This window comes from Onychomys torridus, chromosome 22 (assembly GCF_903995425.1).
Source record: "Onychomys torridus chromosome 22, mOncTor1.1, whole genome shotgun sequence".
Classification (NCBI taxonomy): domain Eukaryota; kingdom Metazoa; phylum Chordata; class Mammalia; order Rodentia; family Cricetidae; genus Onychomys; species Onychomys torridus.
Window position 1 is genome coordinate 3,676,321 of NC_050464.1, and position 16,108 is coordinate 3,692,428.

Sequence of the window (16,108 nt, forward strand, 5' to 3'; positions counted from 1 at the left end):
CTCGCTATGAGGTCCCAGCTGTTCTCGAACTCTCCATCCAGCTGCCAAGGCGACCTGCGTGAGGCTCCGCAGCTCTTCAGCTTTTACCCAGAAACACTTGGCAGAACCTGTTGGGAGCTGCGGGGTCACCCAACCTGCCCTGCAGTTGTGGGAGAGCTAGCCCGGCCTTCGGGGGCGGGCGCAAGAGAGTGACGCTGCGCTGGACCAATCCCTGCGGGGGCGCCGGCCGCAGGACCCAATCACAAGCGAGCTAGGGAAGGGTGACAGCTCGGGCCGAAGATCTCTATCTCCCGGCTCCGGTGATGATGCTCGACTGCCGAGCCGCTACCGGGGCCCAAAGACCGAGACGGCGGCGTGGGGAGCAGCTGGGACTGAGTCCGGGGCCACTAGAGACCGGGAGGTGCGCCTATCTCGCTTTGCCTTCAAACAGGGCCCCAGTGTCCCGTTCCAAGGACGTTCCCCTGTTGCGTCCAGCTCCACTTCGCTGTCCCTGCCTCCCGCTGTCCCCAGCTAGGGAGCCGCGCTGGAATGCCCGGGGCGCTGCGCCCCGCACGGGTAACTGAGAACCCAGTCCTGAAAACGGCCCTACCTGCGCCTAGCCAGGCAGGAAGTGTGTAACCGTGGGGTGAGTTTAGCAAACGAAAACAGAAACTCCCCTTCCGATCCGGAGCTGCTTTCTGCAAGGCCCTTCACCCGCAGCCAAATAATAACAGTTGCGTAACCTTCGAGTTCCCGGGAAACTTCATTGTTTACCTTGTGGGAACCAGCCCGTGCTATTATTATTCGGTGCAGCGCTGTGAGCACTGAGTAAGCAGAGCCGGGGAGAACTTAGTCCTGAGAGAGTTCAGTCCGCTCCCTGGAGAGGTACGGGGGACCCTCTCCCGGCAAGGGTACTCTCAGAAATCTGGAACTCTCTCTTTGCTTACTCATGTTTATGACACATTGTTCCAACTTCCCCATCTTTGAGAGTTTAGCCTCTGGGATAAGGAATCAACTGATGAGTTCTCTCCCCTGTTCCCCTCCCTCCCTCTAACAAACAGACTCCATCTCCCCACCTGAGCAATATGAAGGTTTCTTTCATCGAGCCCGCCATTCTCCTAAACGCGTTTGCTATGACGCTGACCATCCCGCTGACAGCGCAGTACGTGTACCGGAGGATATGGGAAGAAACCGGGAACTACACCTTTGCTTCCGGTAGCAATGTCTCTGAATGCGCGCAAAACAAAAGCGACCCGATCTTTGCATTCCGGGAGGTAAGGAATTAAAACCTCCCATCCTTAGTCAACAGGGAATGGAAACCAGAGGCGCTCCAGGGTGTGACACCCCTCCATCATCCCCCCCCCCCTCAAAAGCAGCTCAAATCAAAGGCCTTCTCTCAGTTCCCATTTCAGTTAATGGTTCCTCCTAACACCTTTTAATCCGCCTCTTTCGAAAATCCCTCCGAGTGTGGGACCAGCTCTCTTTTCCTTAGGAAATCTCACTACAACCCGCAATCCACTCTTCGTTGGTCTCTTGAAAACAAAACGAAGGTCTGAAAAATTGGACCAAGGCCTTTGTCACCCATAGGGTTGCGGCAGCATTTGCTGAGGTCAGGAGGTGGTGACACGAGATAAGTGTTGAGTCACCGTCACATGCCCACATCTGGACTGGGTTGTGCTCACTTTGGCTCCCAATAGCCTAAAAATGTTTAGCTCGACATTCCGGGGCCTCCCTCAGTTCTGTAGTGTCTGACAGAGCTATGTTGTCACTGTTGGGGCCTGAGGCAGTCTTTGTCCAGCGTTAGAGAGGTGACATGGGACGCTTTCCTACAGTGCCACATTTACAAGCTCAGCGCTGCTCTCCTTAGGGATATTTTGTGGAAACAAGAGAATGATGCTTCTTTCACAGTCACAGAGGAGAGGAGGTTGAGAGCGCTGAGCTGCCTCCCTGGATCTGAGGGTCTCTGTGCAGGCAAATGAGTCTGAGGTGGGGACATGGTAGAGGGCCCCAAGGGAAAGCCTGAAGCCACCCCAGCTGCCCCAAGGTATCAGGTTGAAGCTGGGTAGGACAAGGTCCAGTTGCTTGGCCAACCTTGTCCTTACTTCCTCATGCTGTGGGAGAATTTTCTTGGAACAGAGCATTTCTGATCAGCCATAGGGCCTGCACAGTCATAAAGAGAAGAGTAGGGGCCTCACCGAATGGTTTACTGTCCTCTGCAGAGTGTCTGCTCAGGCCTGTAATCATAATACTCACGAGGCTGAGGGAGAAGGTTGTGAGTTCAAGGCCAGGGTCTCAAGGTATTGACAACAATGATACAGTGGAAGGAAGGATAGATGGATGGAAGAAACCAAGATCACATGAGTATGATGCTATGGTGTCCAAGTTGGATTCCTCAGCTTTAAAATAAATAAATAAATAAATAAATAAATAAATAAACAAATAAATAAATAAATAAAAACCCAAAATGTAACAGTCCATCTCTCTCAGGAGTGAGAAAGTCCCAGGGATTTGTCATTTCTATGTTTGAGTCAGGGATTTCCTTCACTCCTCCCCAGGTGACAGGAGCAAGCCCCTTGTTGGAGTGGGAGGAGCCTAGGGGGGAAGTACAGTGCTAGCCCCTCCAGACCTGGTTACTGACCAACTCTCTACCCCCATCCCCCATACACACTGCCTGGAGCAGTGTGGTCTCATTAGATTTTGGCCAAACTTTCAATTTGATTGTTTTTTATTTCTTTTCTTTTCCTTTTTCGTTTTGTTTTCTTTTTAAGATTTATTTATTTATTATGTATACAAAAGAGGGCGCCAGATCTCATTACAGATGGTTGTGAGCCACCATGTGGTTGCTGGGAATTGAACTCAGGACCTCTGGAAGAGCAGTCGGTGCTCTTAACCCCTGAGCCATCTCTCCAGCCCTTGTTTTGTTTTCAATTGGACTCATATTCAAGAGACTGTCCCTTATTCCAGGTCTTGTCCCCCAAAGTCGGTGCCCCGAGATTTTTGGTGCTTTCCTGATAAATAGGGAACTAGAGCCACTGTACCTAGCCTTTACCCTGCTGCGCACAGCTGGGACAGGACCAGACAAGAAGGGGCTGACAGCATCACTTGTGCCTAGATCGCGGCCTTCTGGGCGCTTTCCGGATGCTGCCCTGGTATGGCTTCAGAGAACACCCTCCTCCCTCTGAACCTGAGAGCCTTGTCCCCTGCTCAGAGCTTCCTTCTCCAGCAGCCAGCTGTTATGTGAGCTTGGCTCCTCAATTTCCAAATGAAGGGGAGCTAAGGGTTTGTGTCCTGGGCACCCTAAAAGTAAAGAGCCAGCCCTTGGAGAGGACTAGAAAAACAAAATTTCTTTCTTACCACCTGGCCCCAACTGTCCATTGAGTATAAAAATAACATTGCGCAATATGACTGGGAGCCCTGTACTGCTCGGCCATATTTGTTTGTCTTTCTTGTCCGAGTCTGTGTCTCTGTTGCTGTGATAAAACATGGACCAAAACCGGGTGGTGGTGGTGCACATCTTTAATCCCAGCACTCGGGAGGCAGAGGCAGGTGGATCTCAGTAAGTGTAAGGCCAGCCTGGTCTACAGAGCAAATTCCTGGACAGCCATGGCTACACAGAGAAAGCCTGTCTGGAAGGAAAACAAAACAAAACAAAACAAAAAAACACTGACCAAAAAGCAGCTTGGAAGACAAGAGGGTTTATCTGGCTTACAGGTTAGAGCCCATCATCTAGGGAAACCGAGGCAGGTTTCCTGGAGGCAGGAACTGATGAAGAGGCCACAGAGGCACCCATAGCTTGCTCAACTGACTTCCTTACACAACCTAGACTGGCTGCCCAGGGATGGTACCTCCTACAGTCCTGGTCACAGGCCAGTCTGATGGAGGTGATTCCTCAGCGGAGGTTCCCTCCTGCAGCCCGACTCCAGTCTGTGTCAAGTGGATCACTGAAGATGACTGTGACACGTCCCAAGAACAAACACACCCACGTGTGCCTGTGTGCAAGCGTGTAAGATACTGTTCTACATTTCAGGGTGTGGAGAGAAGAAATGTAACGAAACGTGGAATGGTGGAACATGATCTGTAATTCTAGCATCTAGGGGGCAGAGGCAGGAAGATCATGAGTTCAAAGCCAACCTAGGAAACATAGTGAGACTTCCTGTCTCAATAATCCAAGGGCTGAGGCTGTAACTTAATAACAGATGGCTTACTTGACATGCACAAAGCCTTGGGTTCAATCTTTGTCACCACAAAATAAGTCATAATAAGCGTTATTGCAGTGAACATCTGTAATCTCAGCACTTGGGGGAGAAGCAGAAGGGTTACAAGTTCAAGACCAACTAAGGATACATAAGGATACCTTGTCTCAACATATTAAAAATTAATTAAAGAATGAACCACACTCTCTCACCTATATTTTAGTATTTGAAAATATATACTTTAATGAAAGTCTTATTTTCTAACCCTTTTTATTAACACACACACACACACACACACACACACACACGTCTTAGTTACAGTGAAGAGACACCATGACCACAGCAACTCTTACAAAGGAAAACATTTAATTGGGTGGCTTACAGTTCAGAGATTTAGTCCATTATCATTGTGGCAGGAAGCATGGCAGCACACAGGCAGACATGGTGCTGGAGAAGGAGCTGAGAGTTCTACATCTGGATCCACAAGCAGCAGGAGGAGACAGTGAGCCCCTAGGCCTGGCTTGAACTTCTGAAACCTCAAAGCCCTCTCCCAGTGACACACTTCTCCAACATGGGCATATATTATTGAAGAATAGTGCCACTCCCTCTGAGTCTGTGGGGGCCATTTTCATTCAAACAACCATAACACACACACACACACACACACACACACACACACACACACTATTGCTGAGACTAGAGGATTACACCTTGTGGCCAGCCTGGGCTACCTAGCAAGACTTTGTCTCAAAACAAAACTTGATTTTTATCTTAATCTACTTTTTCAAAGTTCCAAGTTCTCAGAGCCTTGTGACTAGAGAGGTCACCTCTGTACCTTGTCAGTGGGGTTTATCTCCATGGGGACCCTTATACAGTGGTGGGTGCTTTTGGCTAAGAAGAGAAGAAATGGGGGGGGGGTGTGCTTGTTGACTGAGGAAGAAGGAGTCTTCTAACCACTCACTACACCATTTGCTTGTCACATGATCACCTCTCAAGAAGTAAATTGGTAACAGGAGTCTGTCCTGAAATTTTTTAAAAAAATGTCTTTTTTAAGAGTATGAATATTTTGCCCACATGAATGTCTGTGTACCACATACATGCAGTGCCCTCAGAGACTGGAAGAGAGCACCAGATTCCCTGAGACTGTAGTCACAGATGGTTGTGAGCCACTGTGGATGCTGGGAACTGAACCTGGGTCCTCTGAAAGAGCAGCCAGTGCTCTAACCACTGCGCCATCCCTCCAACCCTGGAGCTTGTGTTTTATGTCCCTGTTGTGACTTTGTTACCATAGACTGCAGAGGAGGATGTAGCTGTGAAAGACTGGGTGAGGAAAAGCAGAAGCCAGGGGAGACCGATATAAAGCAGAAACCCTGCTGGGAAAACCCGTTTGAGCAGATGACTCTGTTGTTTATTTACTCAGGAAATACTTACGTGATGGCTACCGTATGTACACAAAGATGTGCGCCTAAACAGGCAGGACTTAGCACTGAACATGGCCCCGGGGCTGGTGCCTGGCAACTCATATGTCTTTCAAATGTCACCCTACCAACAGCCTGCAAAGTAAGCCTTCATTCCCTCCCATCAGAAGAAACAGCAACAGACACAATAATTTGAAAATATCTTCTATGGCCAGCAAGTGGCAGAGGCCTTATCTTCTTTGGCCATGTGTTTGTTCGGTGCCCACCAAGAGTATGCCTGTGCCCAGTACTGCCCTCAGAGACAGTCACACCAAGGGTGAAAAGATGAAGCTCTTGCTCCCTCTGGGCTAGGTTATACTGGAGCAGGAAAACTTTTTTTGTTTGTTTTGTTTTTTGAAATAAGGTCTCTCTGTGTAGCCCTGGCTATCCTAGAACTTACTCTGTAGACCAGGCTGGCCTCAAACACAGAGATCCACCTGCCTCTGCCTCCCAAGTGTTGGTATTAAAGGCGTGAGCTGCCACCTCCCAGCTACATTTCTTTATAGTTCATTAATTGTTGGACTGCTTTCTGACAACATGGGTCTTTTACTCTTAACACGTGGCGTAGCATGTCCTGTTGTAAAAACTGTGCATGAATTGGACAACAGTGAGACATGGCAAACACAGTATGCCTTTAAAAGAACTTTTAAATTATTTTTTTATGTGTATGGGTGTTTTGCCTGCATGTATGTATGTGCATCATGTGCATGTCTGGTGCCTGTGGAGGCCAGAAGAAATCATTAGATCCCCTAGAACTGGAGTTACAGACAGTTGTGAGTCACCACGTGGGTGATGGGTCCTAACCTGGGTCCTCTGCAGGAGCAGTCAGTGCTCCCAGCCACTGAACCACATCTCCAGCCCCACAGGTATCTCTAAATAGCCCCGAGTTCTTCCCTTCCAATGGTTGCAATGATGACTGTCACAGCTCCCCACGTGTGTGTCCTCTTGTCCGCCATCATTGCGTGCTCAGTCCACAGATGGCAACTGTCAGGAGCAATTCAAGACTCTTCCTCTGGGTCTATCTTACTGCTTCTTTAGTCAGTGAAGGAATCTATTCTCACTAGTCTGTCTGTGGACACAAAGATTAAAAGGGAGCTGAAACTCTGCCTTTTTAGAATCTACCAAGCAAATGTATGTGAACTGTTTACAGCCCCCGGTAGCCTGGGCAGGAAGACCCGTCACAGCAAGGGTCATCACCCAGGCTGTAGAGCTGGAATCAGTGCAGATAGTTCACAGGGTAGGGAAGGGAAACCAGCATTGTACTGCTAGCATCAGAGTCTGTGGTGTGCACATGTCTTGTATAAACAGACACACCGATGCATGCATTGTTTTTCTTCTTATAGCTTTGAGTCTCTACCATGAGTGGTGTGTAGATACCATGACTAAGTGTGGGTAATGTAACCTTCTGATATATGCTATATGAATGGCGTGAAAACTTAATTGGTATTGTCTCCCCACATACCCGGAGGCCGCCCATTCACCACCAGCAGCAATATAAAGGAATTATACACTACAATCTTTTTTTATGGTCGTCATCTCTGTAAACACTGTCTTTGTCCTTGCAGGAAGTTCAGAAAAAGGCATCTCTCTTCAACCTGCAGGTGGAAATGAGTGGGTTAATTCCTGGTCTGGTGTCTACCTTCATGCTTTTGTCCAGCAGCGACAACCATGGACGGAAACTCCCCATGGTTCTGTCCTCTCTTGGCTCTCTGGGAACCAACGTTTGGCTGTGTGCGCTGTCCCACTTCAAGCTTCCACTCCAGCTTCTGATTGCGTCCACCTTCATTGGCGCCCTCTTTGGGAATTACACCACATTTTGGGGCGCTTGCTTTGCCTACATTGTGGATCAGTGTAAAGAATACAAGCAGAAAATCATTCGAATAGCCATCCTCGACTTTATGCTTGGAGTCGTTACTGGGCTAACGGGTCTGTCATCTGGCTATTTTATCCAAGAACTGGGCTTTGTGTGGTCCTATTTCATCATTGCCGTAGTCCTTATGGCCAACCTGGCGTACATCGCGTTTTTCCTCAATGATCCCATAAGGGAGTCTTCAGCTCAGGTTGTCACTGCGTCCTGCCAGGAGAGCCTCAAGGATCTATTTTACCGGACTTACATGCTTTTTAAAAACGGCTCCAGTAAGCGGCGATCTTTGCTCTGTCTGCTGATTTTTACCATTGTCGTTTACTTTTTTGTGATAATTGGCATTTCCCCAATTTTCACACTTTATGAGCTGGGCTCTCCGCTCTGCTGGGATGAGGTTTATATAGGCTACGGCACAGCTTTGGGCAGTCTCTCCTTTCTGAGTAGTTTCCTCGGCATATGGCTCTTTTCCTACTGCTTGAAGGATCTTCACATTACCTTTATTGGCATTCTTACCACCATGGTGGGGATGGTCCTCGCGGCTTTCACCAGGACCACTCTGATGATGTTTTTAGGTGAGTTTACAGATGTGTTTGATTTTGTATAAAGTGGGAGGAGGGGAATTACACTTAATATAAAGCTCTCTATGAACCCATTCTACTTCAATTTAAAGCAAACAGCCAGCTTGCCAGAAGTCAGTAATTAAAATGTCAGATGGAATCATCACGATTTTCCAAATTTGTGTATTTGTCAAAAATACTTTGAGGGACATTCTTGGTGTGACTCAATTCTTGAGTGTAGCTTTTACTGAAATGAGTGTTCCTTAGAAGGCTGTGTTGGAACAGAGATGAAACTGTAATGTGGATTTTTGGTCAGCTGTTTCTACCATGGAGGTGTTAAGCCATCGCCACTGGCTGGAGACACAGTTTGGAGAATCAGAATTAGGCTTGATTTCCACCTCTACCACTGGGTGACCTTGGCGAGTTCATTCCTCTGAACCCTTTATTTTCTCCTTGTGTGACACTCACTGGAAAGCTTCATTCAGAAGGTTTTATAAAGAGTCTTGGAGAACTAGGAAGCACTTTACGCAGTGCCTTTTAGACAGTAGGAGCCACATCCCTGTTCCAGGAGACCATATTAAGTCAACATATGCAAATACTCTGGAGACTGTAAATACACTATTTGCAAAAGCAAATGCCATTATTTTATAGTATGACTAAAAATGATTCTATTAAGAAGCATGACTGGTGATGGCGGCGTATGCCTTTAATCCCAGCATTTGGGAGGCAGAGGCAAGGGAATCTCTGTGAGTTTGAGGCCAGCTTGGTTTACAAAGGGAGTTCCAGGTTAGCCAGGGCTGCATAGTGATAGTGAGACCCTGTTTCATATGTATATTTATTATATACATTCAATGTGCATTTATCATATGTATATATCATGATATATATCACATATATATCATAATTTAAGAAAAAAAAGCAATTGTGTTTATGAAGTTTCCAGTGAAAAAATGAACCAATGTGACAATAAATAGCCAGTTTACCTATAAAGGAACCCTTACAGTAGGAAATAAGAGCCCCAAGAATGTAAAGGCCAAAATAAAAACCATATAAAAGGAGTTGGAGAGATGGTTCAGCAGTTAAGAGCAGGTACTGCCCCTACAGAGGAGCAGAATTCAGTTCCCTGGCTCACAACCATCTAAACTCTGGGTTCAGGGGATCTAGTGCTCTCTTCTGGTCCCCATGGGCTCACACACATACATACATGCACACACACACACATACACACACACACACACACACAAAACTAACAAAAATGAAAATAATAAATATTTCTTAAACAGGTAAAAGCTAATTAGAAGTCAAAACTTGATAAGTAAATTATTACATCCTTAGGAAAATAGGTCTCATCTGGACCAAAACATCCATCAACAGTATTTGTAGGACCCAAACCAGAATGCTAGAATAAAGCAAGCTCCAAATGGCCAGTCAGTAGTCTGTTCATTTACTAGGCAAAACTGCAGGTAGCTGGATCTTCAGCTAGTGGGTCAGGCTGCTCACCAGAAAGGATGTTTAGACAAGAGAGCATCTGATCTGACTCACCCTGATCTGACTACTTATCCTGGCTTCTGTTCATCTCACAGTCAGGATCCCGTTCTTTTTCTCCATCATGCCACTCTCTGTCCTGAGGTCCATGATGTCAAAGGTGGTCCACTCGACTGAACAAGGTGAGCTGACTCCACAGACTATGACAGACGTTCCGACTCCGGTCTGTACACTCGATGCTGGCAGCTTCTGAGCCGCCTACAGCCCCTTTCTGCCAGGGTCTCCTTTGGAAGGAAGTGCTAAGCTTTGGTAGGAAAGCTTTACATGCAGGCAGAGGGGGCCCTGCTTAGGGGCCCTGATTTAGAGGGCTTCTGGCCTTGTCTCAGCCAGAAGAAGAAAGGAGACCTCAGAGTCAAGGGCTCTCTCCACGGCAAAACTACAGCACTCCTATCCCTGCATTCTGGCTAGCTGGACCACTCTGGTTCATGTCTACCGAGTGCTTGGATGATCCTCTTCTGTGGACCATGCCCAGACCCTATGTGCTCCCTTTCCAGCAAAGAGGGGTCCAATGGGTGACTTCATGGGCAGGTTTGTTCTGACCTTGGAGTTGTACAGCACCCAGGTGTGTACACCCAGGTGTGGATGATCCCTTCGGAGGCAGACAGCAAGGGGAAGTCAAATGGCGTGGGTTGCAGGCTGGGGACAGTTCTCTCGCTGTTGTCCAGTTTCTAGATGAAACTCTTAAAAAGCCTGGGAATTCTGTGTTTCCATCTGGCCTTCCTCAGTATACAGACACATCACACTAACCCCTAGCCGTTTGTTAGCTGTATTTACAACATCTAAATGCAGCTGTCTCTTTATGTCTGACGGGAAGGTTCCAGAGCCCCTCACAGACACCAATATTCTGAACAAGTTACAGTGGCATATGTGTGAAATTTTCAGTCAAACTCATTATTTTGCACACTAAACAAAAAAAAATGCATGAAAATAATTAAAACAGGTTTAAACTGGATAGTATCTGCATATCATTTACACTTAAGCTTTAACCTCTCTAGATGACCCTAAGATGAGATAAACTTTGAAAATAGTCATTTTATTGTGTTGTTTAGGGAATAAGAAAAAAAAGGTCTGTGCGTGTTTGGTGCCTAACTATAGGTTTGGTGGGTGGTTGGCTGAACCTGCAGATGTGAAGCCGGTAGACACAGAGGCCGTCCGTGCTTAGAAGGGCATAGTGACCTTCAGTTACACTCTTGCACTGGGCCCCAGAAAGGCTTTCTTTTGGACCTGAATATAAGGCCACGCTGGAAACACAGAGCCAAGGGGATTCCATGGAAGGTTATGCAGAGGAATGGGCAGTGTGGAGGCAGCCAGAGAGGTGGCCCCGACAGGCAGGAAAAATACATCATAACCCAGCTCAGCTCTGTTCCTTTGACCAAGGGCTTCGGCAAGGTGGCCAGCAAGGAAGCCCCCCAATACAAATGAGAGCAGGGGAGTTGAGAGCCTGTAGTACAGGCAAAGAATCACCACAGGGAGTACAAAAGAACAGCTGCTACTAGATACTGGCCTAGGGTGCTGGCCTCCCTCAGTAGCCTGCAGATATCACCAGACTTCGGTACTTCCCTGTCTCATATTTTAGCCTTGTGCAGATGTCCTTACATGAGTATTTATGAATCGTTTCTAATAGAGCACTTGTATTTGTGTGAGTTTGGGCAATGCTGAGGAAAACTGCATACTTCAGTCTTCAAGTCTTATTATTGGAAGCTGTGTGTTCTCCAAGTCATTCATAAACTGTGTCATAATGGCTGTCTTGAGAGCACGTAAGAATAGAAGACTCTGAAAGGGCGCCATGGAGAAACAGACCTTCGCCCTTGGCTTCAGTGTTCCTTTGATGGGATACCAACGGGACAGCAATGAGAGAAAAACCATGTAGACAAGGGGCTGAGAGAGGCCTCTGTGCTTAAGAGTCCCGACTGCTCTTGCAGAGGACCCGAGTTCTGTGCTCAGCATCCACATCGTGACTCACAATCATCCGTAACTCTGGTGCCAGTGATCCAATACCTTCTTCTGGCTTCCATGAGCACCAGGCATGCACATGGTGCACATACATAACCTGCAGGCCAAATGCTCATACACATAAAATAAATCTGAAAATAATAGTTATCTTGTTCCTACCTCTGAACTCAGAAGTACTGTAGATAGTGGCCACATTTTCATACCTCAATATATTCTCATTCTGTATTTTTTTCTAAGTACTTACTTTATGAAAATATGATGCACTTTGGAGAAATCACGGGAGAAGGGACACACCACAGAGCCACCAGGCGCCACTCACTCTCTGCTAGCTAAACTCTTGACAGTTCAGAGGCTGGGGCATAGCTCAGTGGGAAAACACATGCTTGAATAACTAAAAGGGAGAGAAAAATAGCGTTTGGGCAATGTTTCTGAAAATGCCTGTGTTTTTAACAATCTCGTGTCCTGGAGTAGCTGTCTTGCTTTGGCACCGCTCACAAACTCATGCTGAGTATAAATGGAGACACGATACAACAGGCTGAGATCTGAGTTGCTTGGTTTTTGTTTTTTGTTTTGTTTTGTTTTGTTTTTTGTTTTTTGTTTTTTGTTTTGAGTCTAGAAAGCACACTCATTCAGGTGTATTTAATCTAGCTTATCTCTACATCTGCTTACCATGTTGGATTGCCCGGGAAGTCGAGCAACAGGCTAACCCTATTCCACAACAGCATACTGTGTAAGACAGATGGCACCCGGCCCAACCTATTTATCTTAGAGAACGGATGGGTCCCCTACACCCCAGAACCTGCAGTGTAGAGTCTGTTTTGTGTACCATAGTACTATTCTTGGGTATAACAAGGAACACATAAAATATTGTAACTAAGCAAGTAGGAAAGCCAGTTAAACTGACTCCTTGCCTCACCATAAATTATGAAGGCAGTACATGCTACTGGGTGATTGATGGGTATCGACCTGAGTTAAACCTTTACTCATTCATTTGATGTGCTTGTTAAATGGCTGCCATGCACCAGAACAACTGGGCCCTGAGGACATCGGAGAAGCAATTGACATGGAATTGACAGAGCCGTAGCTCAGTCAGGAGACACATAAATGTCCACACAGTATTTCCTATCCATAGCTAGATTTCGGTCTAATGGGACGGCTGGAATTGAGGCTGTGGGAGGAGATGCTGCAGATTCCAAATGAGTCAGCTGGTGGTACCTGCATCAGCTTTCCGCTATAGACATTGGAGCATAGCTAATTGGGATTGTCAACATCTCTCCCATCAATCCACAGGGAGCACCTAGCCTTAGATTCTTCATCTGCAAAATGGGTTGGTTACTTCTCAGGGTTTTGTTGTTGTTTGAGACAGACTCTCAAGCTAAGAATGATTCTCCTGCTTTTGCCTCCTGAGTGTTGGGATTACAAGTGTGTGCCACCATACCTGTTTTGTGCTGTGCTGGGGGGATCGAACCCCAGGTTTCTCTGTGTGTAACCCTGGCTGTCATGGAACTCACTCTGTAGACCTGGCTGGCCTCGAACTCAGAGATCTACCCGCCTCTGCCTCCCGAGTGCTGGGATTAAAGGCGTGCACCACCACCAGGCTCCAGGACTGTTTTCAAGGAAACAGTTCTCTTGTTTCTCTTTCGACTATTATTTTGTAATTCCGCCTTTTCCTTTTCTTCCTCCACACCCCAGGTGCGTTGTTTGCTTGCATTGCTTTCTTAGAAACACTGGGTGGAGTGGCTGCGACCTCGGCTTACAGCGGTATTTATTCAGCCACTGTTGCTTGGTGCCCTGGCTTCATTTTTCTGCTGTCTGCCGGCCTCCTCATCCTCCCAGGTATCAGTCTATGGTAGGTATCTCATCATTTTATCAAAGGGCATATGGGTTAAATAAATCTTCTAACACCATGTGCAAAATGACACAGATTCTTGACATTTGCCTTGGAGGATGCTTTGCTAGAGAATTGTTGGTCACGAACACACTTGTCAATAATTTGAGACCTTAGAATGAGTGTCATTGGCCACTGAGAACTGAAGGAGGAATGGCCTTAGGTCACAGGTGTATGGAAGGCATTTTATGGGGACTCTTAAGAATAATATCTTGGGGGTGTAGGAGAGAAAAAAAAAACTCCTTTACTTGATTAATTTTGGAACACTCTACATAATGAGTCAGTGAAGTTCAAAATGCCGGGATATGCCTATTACACAGAGCTTGTATAATTTATTAAAAGCCAGGTATGGCTGGAAGCGACAGAAGCTTGGTTACTTATGGATCTTTTAACCTCTTCCCGATGCTTGTTTGCTTTTGTAGGGCTGTCAAGTGCATTGGCTGGGAAGAGGGGAGCTACACAATGTTTGTCCCGGAAGAGCCCAGTGAGCACCCGTCAGACTGACGACAGTCGGCAGTAATGCACAGGTCATACCCAGGACTCCAGAAGAACACACACCCCACAACCAGTATTTCATTCGCAATCTGTATCAAAAGTCCTGTTTCCTAAACGGAGCGAGCTGTGAGGCTCTCCTTGGACCAGAGAAAGTGGAGCGCAGGAGGGCTTGGGAAACGGCAATAAGACGAAGCAATAATCTAACTGACATGCTCCAGCCTCTCACGTGGAAACCACGGAGTCCCAGCCTCAGTCCATCTGCACAGCGGGCTTCTGACTGCTCAGGGATTTTGAAGACTTAATGAAGAATTTTTATGCTGAATAATCACTGATATGAAACTAATGTTCCAGGCATTTATAATTCTTCCTATACTTGATTGATGCTGGAAGATCCTATCAAAGCTCTATTGATGGATGCAAAAACCCTTGAAGAGAAGCATTTTTTAAAATACATATTTTTCACTTTTCCTAATATTTTATTCAGTGACAAGCTTGGTTTTTATATGTAATGGGGGAGTGAGTACAAATTCATATTATAAAGAAAACTATCTTAAATTTTAAAACTGAGCTGGGCAGTGGTGGCGCACGCCTTTAATCCCAGCACTCGGGAGGCAGAAGCAGGCAGATCTCTGAGTTCGAGGCCAGCCTGGTCTTCAAATCAAGTTCCAGGAAAGGTGCAAAGCTACAGAGAAACCCTGTCTCAAAAAACCAAAAAAAGAAAAATAAAAATTTTTAAAACTGAGCAGGCTGTATAAAGCAGGCTGTGCATAAAGTCAGTCATACCTTGCAGCCTGCTCTCACTCCCTGGCTGAGTAGAAGGCTGTCATGGTCCATAAAACATGGCTGGCTTTCCCACCTCTGACTGTTCTTATCTTCCTCTAGCTCAGGCTCCACACTCTGCTGAGAAGGATGCTTCTAAAACACAGATCTTTTCTTTCCCAGCTAGAATCCTTCAGCAACTGTTGCTCATAGGAAAATAATTAGGCAAGCATATGACCAAGCCTGATCCTGCCCCATCCCGTGTCACAACACATTACACCCATGCTTATTTTCACCCTCAACCCACACACACTGTGTCTTTTTACACACTGTTCATGTTGGCCTTCCTCTCCAGTTTCATTAAAACTGCCATGTGTCAGCCAAAACACCTACTTTCCCTGTGCAGCCAGGGTTCTTGACATCTATCACCCATTCCTCAATCTCTACAGGGCTTCCACAGCTCTCTGTATAAATAAGAATTCCATCTAGGGGCTGGAGAGATGGCTCAGTGGTTAAGAGCACTGCCTGTTCTTCCAGAGGACCTGAGTTCAACTCCCAGCAAACACATGGTGGCTCACAACCATCTCTAGTGGGATCTGATGCCCTCTTCTGGCATAAAGGTGTACAAGCAGATAAAGCACTCATACACATAAATAAACAATAAAATCTTTTTTTTTTTTTTTAAAAGAAATCCAGGTTGAAGATTTAGCTCAGTGGTAGAGTGCTTGCCTAGCAAGCACAAGGCCCTGGGTTCGACCCTCAGCTCAAAAATAAATAAATAAATCCATCTGGCATTTTCCACTGAAATTTTTAACATTTAATTTATTTTTATGTGTATGAATGTTTGCACAGTATGTCTCACAGGGCGCTGTGCCCCCTGGAACTAGAGTTACAGATGCTTGTGAGCCATCATGTGGGTGCTAGGACTGAACCCAGGTCCTCTGCAAGAGCAACAAGTGCTCTTAACCACTGAGCCGTCTCCAGCCCAAGATTATATTTGTTCCCCCCATAGGTCTTGAGGACAGGGCAGTCTTTGCTCACAACATGCTCAGTAAGTGCAAAACTAATTTGATGACTACAATTTCCTTACTTTTATTTGTAAGTACTGTTCAAAGTCAGCTTTAATGGTTTATGAAGTCACCACTCCCTACGGTTACTAAGCTAACCCTGCAAACAGAATGGAAAGCATTGGGCTATGCACCTTTCAAATTGATTATCTTGTTTCCATGGGTTATGCAACACCTTCCACTTTTCTTTTCCTGGTGTGCAGGTGTGTGCGTGCATGCGTGCGTGCGTGTGTGTGTGTGTGTATGTGTGTTTGTGCCTGTGGAGGCCACGAGATAACTGCAGCTGTTGTTCCTCAGTCATCAGCCACTCTGGTGTCTTGAGAATTGTCTCTGTCTCCTCTCCAAGGAACC

The 16,108-nt window shown here is 46.4% G+C and overlaps 1 protein-coding gene across 1 annotated transcript; it reads left to right on the forward strand.

Annotated features, from left to right (window-relative positions):
• Positions 1 to 273: 273 nt before the first annotated feature.
• On the forward strand, positions 274 to 14,405 carry Slc46a3 (solute carrier family 46 member 3). The gene is made up of 6 exons (XM_036171511.1): positions 274 to 400; positions 1,041 to 1,253; positions 7,195 to 8,065; positions 9,634 to 9,717; positions 13,241 to 13,397; positions 13,859 to 14,405. Exons 2-6 carry the CDS (start codon positions 1,065 to 1,067, stop codon positions 13,938 to 13,940), a joined length of 1,383 nt encoding a protein of 460 aa, XP_036027404.1. The 5' UTR covers positions 274 to 400; positions 1,041 to 1,064; the 3' UTR covers positions 13,941 to 14,405.
• Positions 14,406 to 16,108: the final 1,703 nt, after the last annotated feature.

Bases quoted from the DNA above. Each gene is read 5' to 3' on its own strand.
- Slc46a3 (XM_036171511.1), top strand. From the start codon at position 1,065: ATGAAGGTTTCTTTCATCGAGCCCGCCATTCTCCTAAACGCGTTTGCT. The intron at 8,066-9,633 runs GTGAGTTTACAG...TTCATCTCACAG, and splicing joins CACTCTGATGATGTTTTTAG to TCAGGATCCCGTTCTTTTTC. The intron at 9,718-13,240 runs GTGAGCTGACTC...TCCACACCCCAG, and splicing joins GGTCCACTCGACTGAACAAG to GTGCGTTGTTTGCTTGCATT.